The 19029-nt window shown below is 40.7% G+C and overlaps 1 protein-coding gene across 2 annotated transcripts in view; it reads right to left on the minus strand.

Annotated features, from left to right (window-relative positions):
• Window positions 1-6454: 6454 nt before the first annotated feature.
• PTEN (phosphatase and tensin homolog) overlaps window positions 6455-19029 on the minus strand; it is a 49098-nt gene continuing 36523 nt past the window's right edge. The window contains exons 8-9 of one of the 2 annotated variants that reach the window (XM_071748895.1): window positions 10911-11135; window positions 6455-9957 (exon numbers count right to left, since the gene is read on the minus strand). In XM_071748895.1, the coding sequence (XP_071604996.1) occupies window positions 9772-9957; window positions 10911-11135 (411 nt within the window). In that variant the 3' untranslated portion in view covers window positions 6455-9771. The remainder of the gene's footprint in view (window positions 9958-10910; window positions 11136-19029) is intronic. The other variant, XM_071748896.1, reaches the window with a different exon arrangement.

Consider the following 19029-nt stretch of genomic DNA (forward strand, 5'->3'; position numbering starts at 1 on the left):
TTCAGACTAGAAATCTCCAGAGAAGAGATGCCTCTGCCATGGCAAGTGGCACAGAAAGAGGAGGAAGGACTGGCCTTCTGCTGCCTCTTCCAACACAAGGACCTAGAGTGACCAGCTGAAATTCAGGACGTTTCCTCACCAAGAGGTCATAGAAGCTGTGAAATCCCCAGTGGATGCAAAGAGTTTAAACATCAAACATGAGGGAAAGCTGGGCCCATGCTTTGAAGATTAGTGTTGAAGGTTGCTAAACAGACAAACCACTTTATGCTCAGGAAGTCCCTGGCCACCAAGTGGTTTTGGTTATGGGTCAATCTCATAGGTGCATACCCTGTTCTTTCTCATCCCTGAACAGTCACCTCCAGCCACAGGACACCTGTTTCAAGAGGTCAGAAACCTTAATGGTTGCATGGTTACACAGATGTTAATACTTATTTTCTTTACAGCTGGATGGTAAGATTAAAAAAACAAAGAAACCCAAAAAATAAACAAAACAAACCAAAGCAAACCCCAACCATCCAGAGCAAGTAGTCAGCAGTGGAATGTTCTATTCTTGTATTTCAGGTTTTCCTTCTTACAGTCAGAGAGTGGACATCTGACTATAAGACCATCTCCCACCTCCTTGTCCAGATATCTCACCTTGCTTCTCCCTCTCCTCTTGCCTTCCCACTCTCCCTGCAGTTAAGCCAAACTTGTTGTGTCTGAAGGACAGTAACTTTTTGCAAGAGAAAAGCCAGAAGGCATTAATCAAATGCACTTTTACACAACTACTCCCATCATAAGTTGTATCTGGTCCCTAAGGTCTCTTAGTTCATCATTAAGCAAATGCTCTGTGTGGAAAGAGGTGAGAGAAGAACTGGACAGCACTTTTCAAGCTTTGCTGTCCAGGAATATACAAGATTTGAATTAAATCACTTCGGCCTGAAAAAAAGAGATTTATCAAAACAAAGTGACTAATGGCAGTGGGCCCATTTCTGCAATCTCACAGCAGTGTTCAGTAGAGACATCACCCAAAGCTGCAGGTACCAAGTGAGTTGAGAACCAAAATGAAACCACTGGAGAAGGAGCCAACCTGTTGATTACCAACTTCTGGGTCTGAAACCATGCAGGACCAAACCAGTTCCTACACAAATACTGCAGGAAATTGACTGGTTTGTAAAATGTTCAGCTACAGACATGCACCAGAAAAGCTGGGCACAGTATTTAATCCAAATAAAAAAAAAGTTCATGAACTTCATCAGGAAAATAGCACTCTTCAAAAGGGTGACCAGCACTGAAGCAAGAACTCCTGGTTGTTGCTGCTGCTGTTACCTCAGAACCACACCTTGAGCCTCTTAATACTAACAGGAAATTTCAGGTTTGGAAAATATTTCATGCCACAGCCTCTAGACAAAGATTCAGTTACTATGAGTGCCCAAAATGCTCCCAAAAGACTGCCTTATGCTTAACACATCCCAAACTAATTTTGTTTCCCAGCCATGTTGCTTTTTGTAGCCCCTCTTTGGCCAACAAACGCTACCTCCACCTCCTTGCACCACATCTTCCCAACTTCCTCAGCAAGCCCCAGCTATGGGCACAGAATGAAGTGACCCCCACTGGAAGCACATACACACCCAACTGCAGCCATCCCATCAACCTCCTAGTGCTCCAAAATGTGTAAAATCCTTAGCAAATGACTCTTACCTCCCCAGAGGAGCCTGAAGTCATGCTCTTGCTCTGACCTGAGCCAAAATAATCAAAATTTACCACTTCAATATGTGGAGGATTTTTTGCTGTGAGGAAAGAAAAGGGACCAGGGCAAGCAGGGTGGTAAAATCTCTCCAAAGTACACAACTGGAGCAGGCAGCCCCAGCTAAACTCCCAGTCACAAACTGGGGCTTCTGCCAGAGACACAAATCACTGCACAGGTCCTGACTTCTCACTGTGCTGCAACCTTGCTGCCATCCACAAGAAAATCAGAGGAGCCAGGCAAATCAACTGCAGGACAGTGGGTGGCATCCCTAATTTCAGGCCTTCACAGCAAAGATGTAAGGATCCACTTCTCCCTGCTTGCTTGGTGCAACAACTGGTCACCAACTGGTCACCACAGCACAATGTTAACAACCAGCTGGCATCAAATAATCCATACTTCCACCACTGGCATCAAATCACCTTCAGTATCACTCAAGAGATGCACTGCCAAAGCTGTGGTTTTCATCAGACAGGTAGGGTTTTTATCCTATGTGAACTTAAATTTGGTAGCTCAGATCCCCCTGTGATTATATCCCCAGATTTTATTCTATTGGAATGTAAACTTGCCAGATGGAGTTGTAGAGATGAAGATGGCAAAGCCTTGAAGCCTCTTCATTCTTTGCTTCAGGGGAAGCAAGGGCATCACCTGGACTGCTGCAGCGGAGACCCAACCAGAAAAAGCTATGTGGACTCTCTCCTGGGGTCCCATCTCTTCAGCTGTTCCAGGAGGATGAGTCAAGGAGCTGGCATCCAGTAAATGGCCTCTGATGGGCAGAGAGACCTTGTATTGACTCAAAGCCTTAGTTAAGACTCTTCACCAAATTCAGGAAGAAAGCAGGAGTCAAGAGGAACATTTCACAGCACCTGAGCTCCCCGTCCCGAGGGTTGGTGCCTCCAAGCACAAGGAGCAGAAATGAAGAAGAAGCAGCAATATTGGAGGAAAAATCCCCACAACAAAACCAGAACAGGGTGTAACACACCCAGATGCCTTCATCAGGGGACCACACAGCCACCTTTTGGGTCCAAGATTCGCATCACTTCAGTTATGTGCCAACTGCTAAGGAAAAACTGCAGATACCTCACAAGGAACACGTCTGTAAATTGGCGCAAGACACATTCAGAACTGACATGGCACCAGTCACAGGGTGCACAGGTTTTCAGTGCACCTAAACAACAAAATTTAGAGCTGAAGCTCTCACTGAAGACTTGGGAAATGGCCATTGCTCTGGGGTGTGAAGGAGCCTCCAGGGCAAGAGGAGATGTCACTGGTGAGAGGATGAAACTCAAAAGTAGGAAGAGTCAAAAGGAGGCCTTTGAAGAAGCCATCTGAGGCCAAACAGTGAGAGAAAGATAGTAGCATGTGAGGAAATAACCAAGTGCCAGAATACTTCCCCCTCAAGGAAACAACCTGTAGGGGACCAAGTGTCATCCCTCTGCTCAACAGGAAGAGGTGAGGACATTATCTGGGAGACCCCTTGCCAAGAACCAGCTTTCAGAGGTTAATAAAGCAAGACAAAAATACACCAGGTGTGAACTTGTACAAAAGCTTTTTTTTTTCTTGTACAAAAGCTTTTCCTTCCTTTCCACACAAAAAAGATAAATTGAGAGCCAGGAGATAGACAACACTCTGGGGCTATAATCCCAACCTGTCAGAAACATGTCCTTCCTCTTTTGCTTTTTGTTATTACTCTGTATTTCTCAGTTCAGTAGCTCCTATCTGCTTCCAGCTCTTCCCTCTTTCAGTGGTTCTGCAGTTTATCCAGGATGCCATCAGGCCCTCAGCCCTCTCCAATGTGTCCCAGCAGCAAGCTGGTTTGCCCCTGTAGCCCATCTGTAAGTCCAACCTGAGCAACACTGTACCTTCAGAAAGCCAAACTCATGAACCAAACCTGCTTTAATGTATACCTGGAATTTGAGAAGAATTGTGGGAAAAAAAGAACAAAAACACAAACAAAAAACCCCCTTACGGAACCTTACTTAGCCTGAATTGTACAATGAGAATTTTAAAGTACAAGTTCAACCCCTAGAATACCATTTTTTCCACCTAACATTTTTACATGAACAGGATGGGAAGCAGGAAATGGATACCCCATGAAAGCAAAAAGTTATCTATTTTCACCACCTGGAGTTAGCTAGGTTAGCAAGCATGACAGTCTTCAAAAAATAAAAATTAAACTTACTAAAACCCTTTTATACTTTGCCATAGTCAGTACAACCCACACAGACGCATTTGCAGCTGGAAAATACAGCCCAGCATTTGAGGGATTTTTTGTGCAGGTTGTTCATCACAAGTAAAGTGCATATGCTCATCATTCCCATTAGGCTGAATAAATGCTGAGGGTTTGTACAGCACATCAGCAGCTCACTGAGGCAAACTCATTTGCTGAACTTGAACAACCCTGACATTTTTCAGAGGTACCCTTTTACAAAAGGCAACATAAAATCATTTCTCCTTGGTATCTCTACAGACTTATTTAGAAATAAGAAGCAGGCAGAAAAGAATTGCCTGTCCTATATTGCAACCAAGATACCAGTGGCTAAAAGATCTGAAGGCACAGAAGTAGGGAATGAGAAGAAACACGCAGAAAAAAATGAAACGCCATAAAAAAGCCAAAGCAGGAAATATCTCAAAGAATAGGGAGCAAGGTATCAAAAAGACAAAAAAGTAAGTATGGGGTTTTATTCTAATAGGTAACAGCTCAAAATAAATGGATTTTTCTCATCTGTCTAGCACAAGATGTTCTTAATTCTATGACAATGGACTAGAATTTCCCTGAAGGATAGCAGTGAAAAGAGGGGGAGCTGAGAAGCTGCCAAAGAGTAAGGTTGAGAGGAAGCCAATGAAGCCGAAGCAGCTTTATTGCATTCCTGTTACATTTTTGAGGAGACACCTTCCAAAAATCAAGACAGATCATTTTGTGACCTGTCCTCCCTTCCTACCAATTCTTAACCCATAGGGGTGGTTTGTTGTACTTTTTTTTTTTGTCCACCCCTCTCAGGAATCCAACTGCACCTGGGCTTTGTCTCCCAGATCCTGCTGCACAGGCACTGTCACCTCCGTGTGGCAAGGGGACTGCAGCAGCACAACACCATAGGGAATCTGGTTAGAATAATATAGAAACACCATCACCAGTGGATGTCATCACTCATCTGACAACCAAAATAGCAATCAACTGCAAAATTAAAAAAAAACAAAACAAAACTGTTTTAAAAGAGTCTGGTACCAACATAAATCCTTCTTAAAAGACTTTAATTTGTAACTCTGGCTCCGGTTTTAAAAAGGATGCAAATAATTAACAGTCACTCCATGGCTGTCTAAAGAGACTCATAAATGCAGCTGCTGTTTGCTGCTTACGCCAGAGGTGGCAAAAGCTCAACAGAGCACCCACGCTGAAGCTTTCAGCAGAAGTGGTCAGAGGACATGGAAAGCACAGGCATGGGATGGAGCACACAAAAGCACCTCCATCCAGGCACCCAGCACCATCCTGGGAAGTCGAATAATCACATTAGGCACCAGAGTGCTTGCATGCATAGCCATAAAGGAAAAAAATTAACATTTTTTTTTCTAATAGAAGTGGCTTTTAGCTGCCAAAGACTGGAGCACAGGACTTCCAGGTCAGAAGGCAATAGTGTAAATCAAATATACTACTGACATTAGAACAGCACTTTTCACCTGTCTTCAGACTAGAATCCCTTTGTATTCATAGATCTGATTTTTTTACAGAAGCTACTCAACACTTTGAACCCCATCCAGGCTACTTCCCTTTAAGCTCTCCACTCTACTTCCATTTTCAAGATGAAAAAAACCATCTAACCCAACTGAGGAACAGATTGGGTAGAACTGAACTGTTCTATTAAAATGTTGTAAAGTCCTTACCTGTGTCATTCACCTTAAAGGGCCAGACACAGCTGCCAAACACCCCACTCCCATAAAGCCACAAACTACTTTTCTCTTACCACTGAAGAGTAGAATAAGCAACGACACCAAACCTCTCCCTGACACACATTTTTTGGAGCTGCTTGGCCAAATGTGATACAGGGGTGAAGGTAACACCAGCAGAAGAATGACAAGAATTACCTAAAGTCACAAAGAGTCATGCAGAGCTGTGCCCTGGTTCCTTGGCATCACTAGAAATGCAAAAGCTATTGGTGCTTCTTTCCTAGACACTCAATGGATGACCCTGCCATAAGAGGAGACCACCACATGTTCAAAGTAAAGCATTGGTTTAAAGTCAAGTTTTAAAATAAATAAGCAACAAAAAGAAACCTCAAACTACACAGTCAATACATGTGTTGAGCATGATTTTTCCACTGGGGGGGGGGGAATGCATTTCATTGTCAATTTAAAGCTACTTTAGGAAAAGACTTCTCAGGTTGATGCACTGGTCAATATTAAAAATAAGGTAATAAACAATTTGGAGCATTTTCTTACTTGGAGACTAAGAAGGGCTCAGTTCCCCAGGAAAACGGCCCTGCAGCTCATCACAGCTGCACCATCACAGCAAAGGGTTGGATCTCCCTGCACACACCCTGCACTTCCAAGTGCCTACACTTGTTTGAAATTTCTCAACATAAAGAGTTTTAAGTTGTAGTTCCCTTAAAATCCTTTGACACATAAGAAGCATCCTTTGCTCTAATGATCACGCTCCAAATTCCATGGCTAAGAAGCAAAACATTTAGCTGACCATTTCCATACTCAAAATACTTCAATAAAACACCCACACAGTGACAAGAATGAGACTTTAATCAGTTTTAAGTGGAGTTTTAACACTAAGAGATAAAGGGTTGTTAAACACAATAACAAACGGACATCTGATTTGTATGAGGCATTATCCTGTACATGTCATTACTTGGTTTTTGTGTATTCTCAGTGCATAGCATTACACACAGAGCCACTGTTGCACAGCACAATAGTATTTGAAGAGGCTGAATCAGAGTAAGGCTGCTTAACAGACTGATTTTTTTTTTCTTTTAGTATCTATCTACATATATATGCTATATGAAAACAGACTGAAAATTTGAATGGGCAGAGAAAGGTAGCTCTGCCAAACACTGAAGTTGGAGCCCCTTTTAGTGCACAGTACCACGCCATCCATCTGCATGCATGACACTTTCTAACAGTATTTAAAAGGTAAACGAGGCACTTTGTGGCAACCACAGGCATCGTTAACATATTGCACACATTTGCTAGGACTAAACATGGAACTTGCACACTAGCATCCTATTTTTTTATTTTTTTTTTATTTTTTGAAAGCTGAAACGTTTGATGCTGCATGTAAACTCCACTTAGTTTACACTGTGTGCCACAGGAATGAAATCTGGATGCTGTTTACACAACTGCCCTTTAACAGCTGTGGCAAATATTTTGAGTGTGGCTACCAATGACATGGGGATGCTCTTACCAAAGTGATTCCTTCAAGCAGTTTCAGACATGTAAGCTGTCACACATCTAAAAAGGTTTAAGCATACAGTCCAGAAACTCAAGCAAAGATTACCTACAGAATGCAGTTCAAGCTATGTCATAAATAAAGTTGTAATAAGGACTCAAAAACATTTCGGTCATAGCAATTCTTGTCAACTTCTATGGGGGTGGTAACTGAAATAAAGTATAGGAGAGTATGTATAATATATATTTATATATATATATAATATATATAATGCCATTTTTCCATTTCCAATGACTACACCATAAAATGCAAGCAAGGCTTCTCAAAGACATCTGAACATTCGAAAAAATCAAAACCCTCATTCCAACCTTCACATTCTAAAGGAAAAATAACAGTGCAAAAGCCCATCACATCATGATTTCCAATCTGGCCCTCAGTGTTACATACTGGAACCACACCAATCCAATTTTTATTATCCAAAGTGGGACATGCAGCAATGTCAATATCTGAGTATTTCTAAAGCAGGAACATTTTTGTTTATTAGCCAGCACAACTTTCAACTGTTAAAGAACAGACAAGGTGAAACATGGTTCAAAGGGTAAGAGTTAAACATCACGTCCCAAGCTACCACGCTCATCAGTAACAGTGGGAATAATGAGCACTGGAACCAGCAATCATGATCCACTAAGATATTAAAGTCTTTTTAAACCTGTAAGTCAGAAAATATTTGAGCTTTATTAGAAGTTAGAATCATGAATATGATGAGCAAAACTGACCAAGAGATACCAGGAAATGCACTTTATACCTTAGTTTACCAATAGTAGTTACTGAAGTCCTGCCTTGTCTCATTCAAATTCTTCCCTTAATGCTGTTGTACAGGGCCCTTACAGATTCCATACACAGTTGTTACCTAGGTGAGAACACAGCTAATGAACTTCAATGTCAGCACCAATAAGTTAATTAGAGGGATGGGGGGTGTATTACATGCTAAAAAAGTGTCAATTTGGGGACTTTAGAGAGAACAACTTTGTCAGCCACTTCACATTTGTACGCAGCAGTAGTTGTACTCTTAACTCATCTGCAGTCTGGGCATGAAAATTATGTATCAAAAGTGAATCTCAAGCTCTATTCCTGGCTACATACCTACAAACAAATACCACACTGCCAGTTTAGAAATCAAATTTGCTGGGTGGTTTGGTTTTCTTTTTTAATAGCAAACAATGTATTTGGGACAAGCTCTGCTTTTGTAAAGTACACATCTTCATATACAGGCAGTGTAGAGAATTTACTTCAACACTGGTTTCCTCTGTGTGTGTCATGTCTGTTTTAAAAACACCGTAGGTACTGAATATTCAAGTAAAATTCCCTAACAGTTAATGACATTTTTTTTTTAAAAAGTGTGCAAAACTGCAAAACTCATTGTAGTAGAATGTGTAAGGTCAAAGGGGTGAAACGGTTGACAGGGGTTTGATTGAATAAATGCATCCATCATAAATCTTCAAAACAAACACTAACCTGGAAAATCTCCAATTGAAAGTTCCTGTGCACCATTACAAAATATTTTTGTATTAATGAGAAAAAAAGCTTGCAAGGCAGCACATGAAGTATTCACAGCAGGAATATGATTGTAAAACTAATAACATAAATGTAAGATGTTGACTGATATATGCACTAATAGCATCTGACTTTTAGCACTGGCCTTGATTACACAGGAGATGGAGCAGCCACTACAATTCAGAAATAAAACAATACATCATTGTCAAATTTTTTTAACAATTTGTTTCAAGCCCATGTTTTAGTTGATAGCCTCCACATTTGTATGGTTAAGTCATTGTTGCTGTGTTTCCTCTCTGTAACTCCAATAATTTTTCTCCCTTCCCACAAATGTGGGTCTTTAGGATGGTGTGAAGGTTCATTCCTGTACCCCTATACAGAATCACTCCCTCTAGCTGCCTTTTCTAGCACCATTACACTGAAAAAAATTAAAATGCACAAACAACAAGCAGTGACAGCGGCGACTCTTCAATTGTCCAGGATGAATTACTGTAGCATGCTAAAGAAAGGTGCCTGTAAAGAGCCGGGGTATGGTACACAGACCAAGCTCCAGCAGACTGTATTCCTTTCTGAGCATTACTTTTCATCTCCCATCCAAAATACATGCATTAGAATGTAGCAAAACCTTCTAGAAACATGTCTTAGCCAACTGCAGACATTTCTGTTGCCACACAAGTGCAAAAAAAGAGGCAGGATGTGAACCTGTATATTTTCGAAACTTCATTTGGTGACAGAACACAAAAGGAAAAATTCCTACGTATACACACTAGGTCTGTCTCCACTTTTATAAAACAGGAATAAAATGGGAAAGTGCCATGTTTATAGTTCCTAATTTAAGTTTTAATGTCCTTTTGACACAAAAAGGTATATACATATCAGTTACGTAACCTTTTTTTTTTCCTCAACTGGACAAGTGTCAAACCCTGTAGATTTATAGGGCAAAACAAGATTGGTCAGAAAAGAATTGTTCCTGTAATTGGAAATCTGACACTATGTCCTTTTGCCATTTAAAAAGGTCCTTTTTTTCAGTTTGTTCAAGTTTGTCTCTTCGTGGTTGGTTTTTTTTTTGTGTATTTTTTTTTATCTCTGATAAAAAAAATATTCAGACTTTTGTAATCTGTGTATGCTGATCTTCATCAAAAGGTTCATTCTCTGGATCAGAGTCAGTGGTGTCAGAATATCTATAATGATCAGGTTCATTGTCACTAACATCTGGTGTTACAGAAGTTGAACTGCTAGCCTCTGGATTTGATGGTTCTTCTACCGTTTTTGTGAAAAAGAGCTTCACCTGGGAAAGGAAAAAACAACATTTAAAAAGGGAGGCTGGATTTTAACTAAGCACAGGTACAATGCAATTTTTAACAGCATGACTCCTTTCGCTACACTGAATCACGAGTGGTCCTCTCTCTGCTCTGGAAAGAAAGAAACAAAGAAAAAAAGGTTTTCTGAGCCTAGCCAGACTCTCACTACCACCCCTGGCAAAATGAAGAACTGGCAAAGCAGCAGATTTTTCAAGCCCAGCTGTAGTTCTGTGTATCTGCACCAGCCACTGGTACTCTTGAGTTCCAGCAGCAGGATATCCCCCACTGAGCTTTTCCACCATCCTACCTGCTGGACCTCTGTGAGCACAAAGAAATTTATTCAGAGTAATCGGAGTACACAGGGTAGATCAGACCACTCCTTAACTAGTGACTTGTCTGTGTGTGTTAGAAGTCTGATCCAAGCAACATTCTGACAAGAAACTACGACCATTTCCTTCAAATAAGCACTGGTCTAACTGGTATTTTAAGAGCAAGTTAGAAAATGCTGAATTTTTTTTAACCGCTTTTTTTGTTTTTAAAAACAGTGCTGGCAGTGGCTCATATTCCTCAAAACTAAACTCAGGCACCTCTGTAAATCAATTCAGCAATTACTGCAAAAACCTCATAGGTCAAGGCAATGCAGCTGGTACAAGACAGATGCTACCTGGGCCTCTGGGTTTCCTACCACTCATCTAACAGCTTTGATAAATACCTGAAACGAGGCAAAGCCTTTACTCCAGGTCTCTCAACATCTATCAACTTCCCCAAAAGCAGATAAACTTACAAAGCTAAAAGCTTTACTAAGTGGTGGCAATACTAATATATGAACTCAATTTCCACACAGACAACAGTTTCAGATGGTTCCTCCATAAGGCAAGACAGACAAATCACAGAACTTCATGCAGCCTTTCAGCTTTGTTTACACATAATATATACTGACCTTGAAGTTTGGAGAGAAATATCTGTTGGCTTTGTCTTTATTTGCTTTGTCTAGATCATTTTTTGTTAATGTAAGGATTAAATATTCCTTATCATTATCTGAGCGCTCTGTACTGAAAATACCATCAAGTTCCTGATCTGCAACTAGACTTCCATTTTCTACTTTGTCTGAATTTTCATCCAGTCCTATGAAGAATGTATTTACCCAAAAGTGAAACATTTTGTCCTGGGGGAGGAAGAACACAAAGAACAAGCTTGCTTTAGTATTCACTAGTGGCACATTAATTAGACTAATATCATCTGGTCAAAAGCAAATCAATAAATATCAAACAAAACTTGTTTGGACAACAGTTGGTGACATTGTATGCAAAAACATTTTTGGCAGTTCTCTAGACAATACACATAACTCTGCATTAATTAAACTCAATTTTAGCCAGTTCAGCTTTCAGAAGTCACTCCTTATCAAAAGCTGGTTTTAAAACAAGCTACCACTCCTACAAAAAAAAAAAAAAAGAAAAACAAAACAACAAAAAAAAGACAATACATTTAAAAAGTATAACTTGTGAACACACAATAGAGATTTTTTTGCTTATACCTGGCCAAGCAGCCAAACCCTACAGACAATCTGTGCACACCAGCTTAAGTAATTATTTATCAATAGAGAACCTTGTCCCCCATAGCTTCCTGCATAAAAGAACACAGCAACAGCTGTAATTGAGCAAGCCCACATTATGAACACAGGACTCCTATCACAGTGGATTCACTACTGCTTTATGGATATGGTTCCTAACAGATGTTTGCTGCCCAGTACCACAAGAGCATCAGGCTCTAAAAGTGTCTGCTGTACTACTTGATGGGAAGCCTTTAATGAGAACAAAGCCCTGAGAGCTTATGCATAACTCAACTTAAGCACAACTTGACAGAAAAACAAGAGCAGGAAAGGTACAAGTTAAAATTATCCACTATAACACTGCAACAGGTATACCCTGTACAAAGGGGCAAAACATAAATGTATTGGTGATTTTAAAAAAAAGAGCACCTGATATAAGCCATATTCCATGTGTCTCATTATGAGTCATTGGGATTGGCTGTCTCCATATGTGCTACTCAACAAGCAGCAATATTTATCTCTTGGCTCAACAATCTTTGGAGTTGATATGACCAGGAACTTCACCTTTAAGATCTCAGCTAAATAAATAGATCTGTAGGATGCAGCAGATGCTCTTGTTATACTTCTCCATCACTTGCCAAGCTTTTGTCAGTAAAGAGTTGATGCTTTCAAGATAAACTACCCTTAGCAAGTTGCTTCTGATTAGCACATGAAGCACTTTTCCACCTCAAACTGAGATACATTTACATCTTCTTTATAAATGAAACCTTTGATTTTACTCTGATTTGAGTTTTCAGGCAAAAGGTGAAAAATGCAAATGGAAAATCTTCCTACAACAGTCAGGATTTCTGCATTTCTGTTAAAGCTGCAAAAGTGACAAAATTAGCTCATAACAGAATCTAACATTCCTTGGTATTATTCAGGACCAGAACACAAAGATAATTTACATATTTTGGTTTACCAGAGAGATTTAATTCAAATTATCTTCCTAACTGCACACCTCTATGGGTAAGCAGAGGGGTAATGACAGGTGGAACAGAAGTGTGCTCTTGTGTGTCTCCTGTGAGCAAACTTCCTTGCTGAAAGAAATATGCCACCAGCAAAATATAACATTTTCCTCAGTCAATGAGAAAGAGGCAGTAGGAAGTGCTGAACTGCTACTTCTCCCTCACAAGTTAATAAAAATAGGTAAGCACACAAATACTGGGAATTTAGAACAGTCTTATGAAATAACTTCTGCCTTCTCTACCAAAACTCAGTAGAATAATTTTCAGTATCTGAGCTAAACATTTCCAGCTTACATGTGCTCCTGTATGCACCTAAAAGACACCCAATCTGCAAGGAAGTGCAAGGGTGAAGAAAAAAGTTAAATAATTCAGTCAGAAACACTTCTGGTAGTTACGCAGAACTTCAATACCTGCCTCTCCCATACTTCTGGGAATCAAGATAATTCATCTGATTAACATGCTGTAATTACAGTTGTCTTGGGAGATTAACAGATGTTTGTCACTGCCACCAAGACCCTTCTAGCCATATTGCATCTATGAAGAAGCCTTGCTGAGACCCATCCATTCAAGGCAGCAGTTGGTAGGTCCTTGCCAAGCCAAATCTGCTCATACACTTAGCATCTTCTTCTTCACTAACACCACTTCAGAAACAGTCATTAAAATACCAACCCCAGGACCTGGAAAAAGAGGATGAACATTCTGGGCAAGGAGTATATACTTCTGCAATGCTACAAGGAGTCATCAGTCTTCCTGCTGATGTGTCATGAAGAAAGTGGCAGTAGGCAAAATGACCACAAAGACAGCTTTAAGACAACCTGTTCCAGGCTCCTCTTAGACTCAGTGATAAGCTTCTCAAAAGATATGTAGTCCTCCAAGGAGATGAGATGGCTACTGCTGCTCAAACCAAAAGACTGGTTCAGGTCAGAACAAAAAACAACCAACCTGCTGTATAGAACAGGAGGGATTTGGAGTCCAGGTGCTGTCTGCAATACACAGATGGAAAAATCCAAGCCTGAGGCAATGTTTCCAGCACTCAAAGGCTCTGTAAGTGGGCAGACATATCAGCTGCAGTCTCCCCTCTGGTGAAGAGGCCATGCTTCCAACTGAGATTTGAGAAGAAAGTGCATTTCCATGCCATGACCACAGTTAATAGAGGTCCACACTCTTGTAGCTGGGATGAGGGTACTACTGTGGTTCATCCTTCTTCAGGACCACAATGCAAAAGCAGCAATGCACTTTATGCTGGTCCTGAGTGCTGCCCACGACACTTCCACAGAGGTCAGCAGTGGAAAGGACAAAACTGATGAACACACTGCAGCAGATGGGCACCAAGAGTGCAGAAGCAGCTTTGGAGGAAAGCAGTGCCAAAGCAAATGAGGTCATGGATGTAAACCAATGCCAGCAGAAGCAGAAGGCATGGGCCTCTAATGCCTCACCTTAAACTTCATCAGGTGGAGCAGAACCAGGAAGAATTTACTTGGCACTTAAGGGCCTCCCTGAGCAAGCAACTACAAGGACTCAGCTTTACTGACAGTCTGGGGTAGACAAGACAGATCACAAACTTCTCACTAGACATCCTTTAATCTTTTTTCCTTAGGATAAATTTGCAGAGGTCTTCAGGGACTCAAACTAAACAATACAATTTGGCTGAGCTGATAATTTATCTTTTTATCTCTCTGCTGCTCTTTAAAGCATCGAGTTATTTTCCTTTCTTTCCCACTACTCTAACTTAATAAACTAAGTTTGTGGGTACTGGAACATAGCACATGCACTCAAATTGAGGAAAGACTTGGTCATGTCTTTGCAATTAGTTTTTGAAGTTGTAACTGTGTCATTGCTTTCACTGAAAAACAAAACTCACTCAAAGTGAGGATTCAGCCAGCTTCAACTAATGTGTCAGGCTCCAAGATACCCCACAGGAGACAACAAAGAAAGCTGATGTAGTATGGGGTGAAGAATTTAAAAAAAAAAATCAAGGCATGAACTGAACTTGTGCTTTAGCAAATCAGAATACCAGATCAAATGTGCATAGGGACACAATTTAATGAACAGGCTTCTGAAAACAAGTGTTACCTAGAGGCTTTTTTTCAATGTGGTTTGCTTTACTTCCAGTTACAAACATCCACCTTACAAAAAACCCCCCAAAAAAGCAGGTGTATTTCTTTCCATAACCAAAAATCTATAGTACAGTATCAGACACTTGAGACAGAATCTGATTTAATCACACTGTTTTGACATGAAATATTTATCCCTCCCTTGTGCAGTTTTTCAGTACTCAGATTGACACAATACATCTTACTCTAGAGCCTCTAAACGCAGACTGAGATTCAAATCCAAGATATTTAAGCCATCAGATAGGAGTTCCAGGACCAGATAAGGATTTTGAAGATGCTATCCAGCAATCAGAAGATGGAGCTCATATTTCAACATGTTCCAAACTGTCCTCATGGAGTTCCTGCAGTTGTGGCTGCCAGAACATCTTGTACCATTTTCAGATCAACAGTCAAAGTCTTCTGACATTTTCAAAGTTCATTCTTCAGTGTTTGCTAAATAATCACCCAGACTCCTCTTGAACTGTGTAGCAGAACTTCCCATTTATACAGATGCAACATGTGAAGCCTACCCAACGGGGTACAGTGCTGTCAGCTTTGCCTATGCTAGAGCCTGGGTATGAAGCAAAAAAACAAACTTCCAAAAAATAACACAGCTCACACCCATGTTTCCTTCTGATCTATACTGGCAGAAAACTCCTGAAAAAGGTTTCTGTTACCCTTGGGCTCTACAGGCAGGAAGATGAGATCTTCTGTATTATTTTGAAACAGACTCTTGTTGAACAAAGGCATATAAGGACACTCTGAAATGCTTTAAGATTATCATACCAATACCAGTAATGGGAAGAAAAAGGCTTGACAAAGACACATGGAAGCAAACCTGGAGAGACTACAGCAGCTGTCTAGAACAGAAGAATAAACAAGCTGCAAGTCAGAAAAACAAAAAACTATGCTCAAAAAACCTTCCAAATTGCTAACTTTTATCCACCAGAATTAAATCCATAATAACTGTACCTGAGTCTCAAGATAACTTTGTTTGCATGTGTGTGTTTCATTTTTGACAGGAAGGAGCTACACATCATACCAAATAAATGGTCCAAGAATGACATTAACAAGTTTATCAGACAAGAAAACACCACAAGTTGTGGACTAACTGCTGTCAGGTGGCACACTTTAAGGAACAGCTGAAGAGTATATGGTAACTTTTTCAAAGCAGTCACCTTTGTACCAATTTCTTCTCACCAACATCAATAATCATTTGGCTGAGGTTAGCTCTCAGCAGCCACTGAATTTGCTTAAATTAAGTTTTGTCATCAAAAAAGTGGATACTTCACTGCTTTAAATTTCACATTGACGATGCAATGGTAGCTGCTTAAAGTGATTTTGCCATACAAGTCTGTTGTGTTTCATGCACAGTAATTTTATCCAAGAAGAACTTGAACAAGGTTGAGGAGGACCCTCCATACTTGAGAGCTTTGCAGATAACCCTGTTATAACCCTCAAGTAATGTGAAAGCAAGTACAGGTGAGCAAATCTGGGATGTTTCAGCTGAGAGCAGTGGAATCCCCAAACTAGACTCAGCAGGAGGACACCTAAGTTTTCTTATCTCCAGAGATTCATTCTCCAGTCTGAGGCCCAGAGCAGGTCAATAATTACACTTTTAATAAATAAGTTTTTTTCTGATTAGTCTTCTTATGGGGAGTTAAAATGCAGACTGCTAGATATGTGATGCCTTTAAGTGCATGCAAGTCAACTTGTCTACCAGCTACCTATAAATCTGCTAAAACAAAAGCTTGGGAAAGCAAGAAGCAGTACTGAGCAATAGACCTGTAATTCCAACTATCATAAACATGCCTGAATAAAACAGGATCTCAAAGATAAGATACTGTTACTCCTAATTATGCTGTTCCTTATTAATTAGATGATCATCTCCAAAATACATGTCTGCATAGTGGAAGGCCCTCTCTTTTGAGGTTTTTAGTAAAAATTGCATAGTCAGTTTATCGAGAAAAGGAACAGTCACAGATGTGAAACACTTGTACAAATAAATGTGTTTAGCTTTGTACCAACGCAGGTTTTCTGGCAAACATTTACCTTTGTCCTATTCCCATCTTAGTCACTTCATGTAACAAGTTGTCAAAAGAACCAAGTGAAAGGATCTCCTGGGGTGCCAAAGCACATGTCAGAGATGGAACATTTCACATATTCTCAGTATCAAGACCTCTGTGGTGCTTTCATAAAATAGAAAATATGCTTACATCTGAGAGCATTCACAGTCTGTGTCTCAGGTGTCCTCAATTTGTCTGCATTTACAGTAGAGGTGGCCTTACCAGAACTGTTTAGCACCATAAACCTACTTTATTTTGGCCTCTATTCTTATACAAGGTTGAAGGCAATTAGCAGACTCAACACATCTTTGAAGCAGATTATCAAGGTGGTTTCCTTACAAAAGATTTCTGTCTGGTGAAGGGATGGGACAGTTTCTATCTCACAGATAAGCCTGCAAATACAGAAAGAAGAGCTCTCATACCTCAGCATTTCTTGGACCCAGCAGCCCCAAAACACTGAGAATAGGAGAACCTCTGCACTACCTGTAATCCACAGAACCTGAACAGTTAGTGTACTTGATACAGACAGACAGAAAATAAAAAAAAACCCAACTAGCTACTCAGAAACTGCAAAGAAATTCTTAATAATAATGAAACTGTGAATGATTTAACACTCTGCAATGAAACTACAGAATAGTAACATGCTTGCTGCACATCCCTGAAAAATGAATTTATACTACAGAAACTGTATGTGATAACAAGGAATTGATGCTGTCACTGGATCTCAGGGCTCTCTATAGAGGTAAATCAAATACAGGAGTTTATTCCTATTGCTACAGAGCCAAGACCCAGCATCAGAGCCCAGGTAGGGGATGTACAGCACAATGCTGCTCAACCCATGTTACTGAAGATGGTAAAGAAACTACAAATTCACACCTAAGACAGTACAGAGATGAAAAAACAAAACCTTGTCTCAGATGTTTGGGTTTTGTTTTGTCTCTTCTTTGAATCCCTCATGTCTAGCCCACAGTACTTACTGGAATGCTCCTTCAGAAGTCCATTCTCAAAACTAGTTCCTATGCATTGCAGTTTTAAATGTCAGTAATTTTAATGTGGACTTAAAAGTTGAATTTCCACTTTTAAAATGCTCTGTTTTACAGTTATCTCTATTGCATATCACACACATAAAATCATGGGAGTTAAAAGGAACCCCCAGAGATCACCTGGTACAATCCCCCTGTTACAGCAGGACTGCATCCAGTCAGGTTTTGAATGTCCCAAGAGAAGGAGCCTCTGGGCAGCCTGGTCCAGTGCTTTGTCACCCTCACAGTAGACATTTTTTCCCATGTTCAGATGAAACTTCCTGAGTTCCAAGTTTGTGTCCCTTGTCCTATTACTGTGCACTACTGAAGAGTCTGGCTCCACCCTCCTTATACTTGCCCTTTAGGTATTTATGGACACTGGTAAAGTCTCCTCTGAGTCTGCTCCTCTCCATGTGAAACAGTCCCAGCCCTCTCAACCTTCCCTTGTAAGAGAGATGCTTCGCTCCCTCACTCATCTTCTTTGCCCTCCACTGGGCTTTCTCCAGCAGATCCCCATCTCTCTTTAACAGGGGAACCAAAGATGAAAACAGTTTTCCAGATGTGGCCTCACTAGGACAGAATAGAGGGAGAGGATGGACCTCCCCCTTGACCTACTGGCCGCACTCTTCCCAATGCATCCCAGGATATCACTGCCCTTCTTGGCCACAGGGACACAGTGCTGGCTCATGGTTAACTTATTGTCTACCAGGACTCCAAGATCATTTGCCTCAGGGCTGCTTTCTAGCAGGTCAGCCCCTATCCTGTACAGATGTCTGGGGCTCTCCTGCCCCAAGTGCAGGACCTTATATTTGCCCTCGTTGAACCTCATTAGGTTCCTCTCTGCCCAACTCTCTTCTTGCTTCTCCAAGAACTGGAAACGCAATCATTTAATGATCACCCTACTCAAGGTGGCCTCCACCTTTACATCCCACACAGACCTTCTCTGTTAACAAGCAGTAGGTCCAGCAGGGTAATCTACCTAGTTAGCTCCCGCACCAGCTGTGTCATGAAGTTATCTTCCACACACTCCAGGAACCCCTGAGAACACCCCTTCTGCTGTGTTGCATTTCTAGCAGACATCTGGGAAGTTGAAGTCCTCCATGAGAACAAGGGCTAGACCTCTCCCAGGTGCTTATAGAGTATTTCATCAGCTTCTACATCCTGGTTGGATGGTCTATAACAAACTTCCAATAGTGTCTGCCTTATTGGCCTTCCCTTTGATTCTTACCCATAAACTCTCAACACTACCATTATTAAGTTCTAGACATTCATATATATCCATAATATAGAGAGCCACCTCAACACTGCTCCTTCCTTGCTTA

This window comes from Heliangelus exortis, chromosome 7 (assembly GCF_036169615.1).
Source record: "Heliangelus exortis chromosome 7, bHelExo1.hap1, whole genome shotgun sequence".
NCBI classification, from domain to species: Eukaryota; Metazoa; Chordata; class Aves; order Apodiformes; family Trochilidae; genus Heliangelus; species Heliangelus exortis.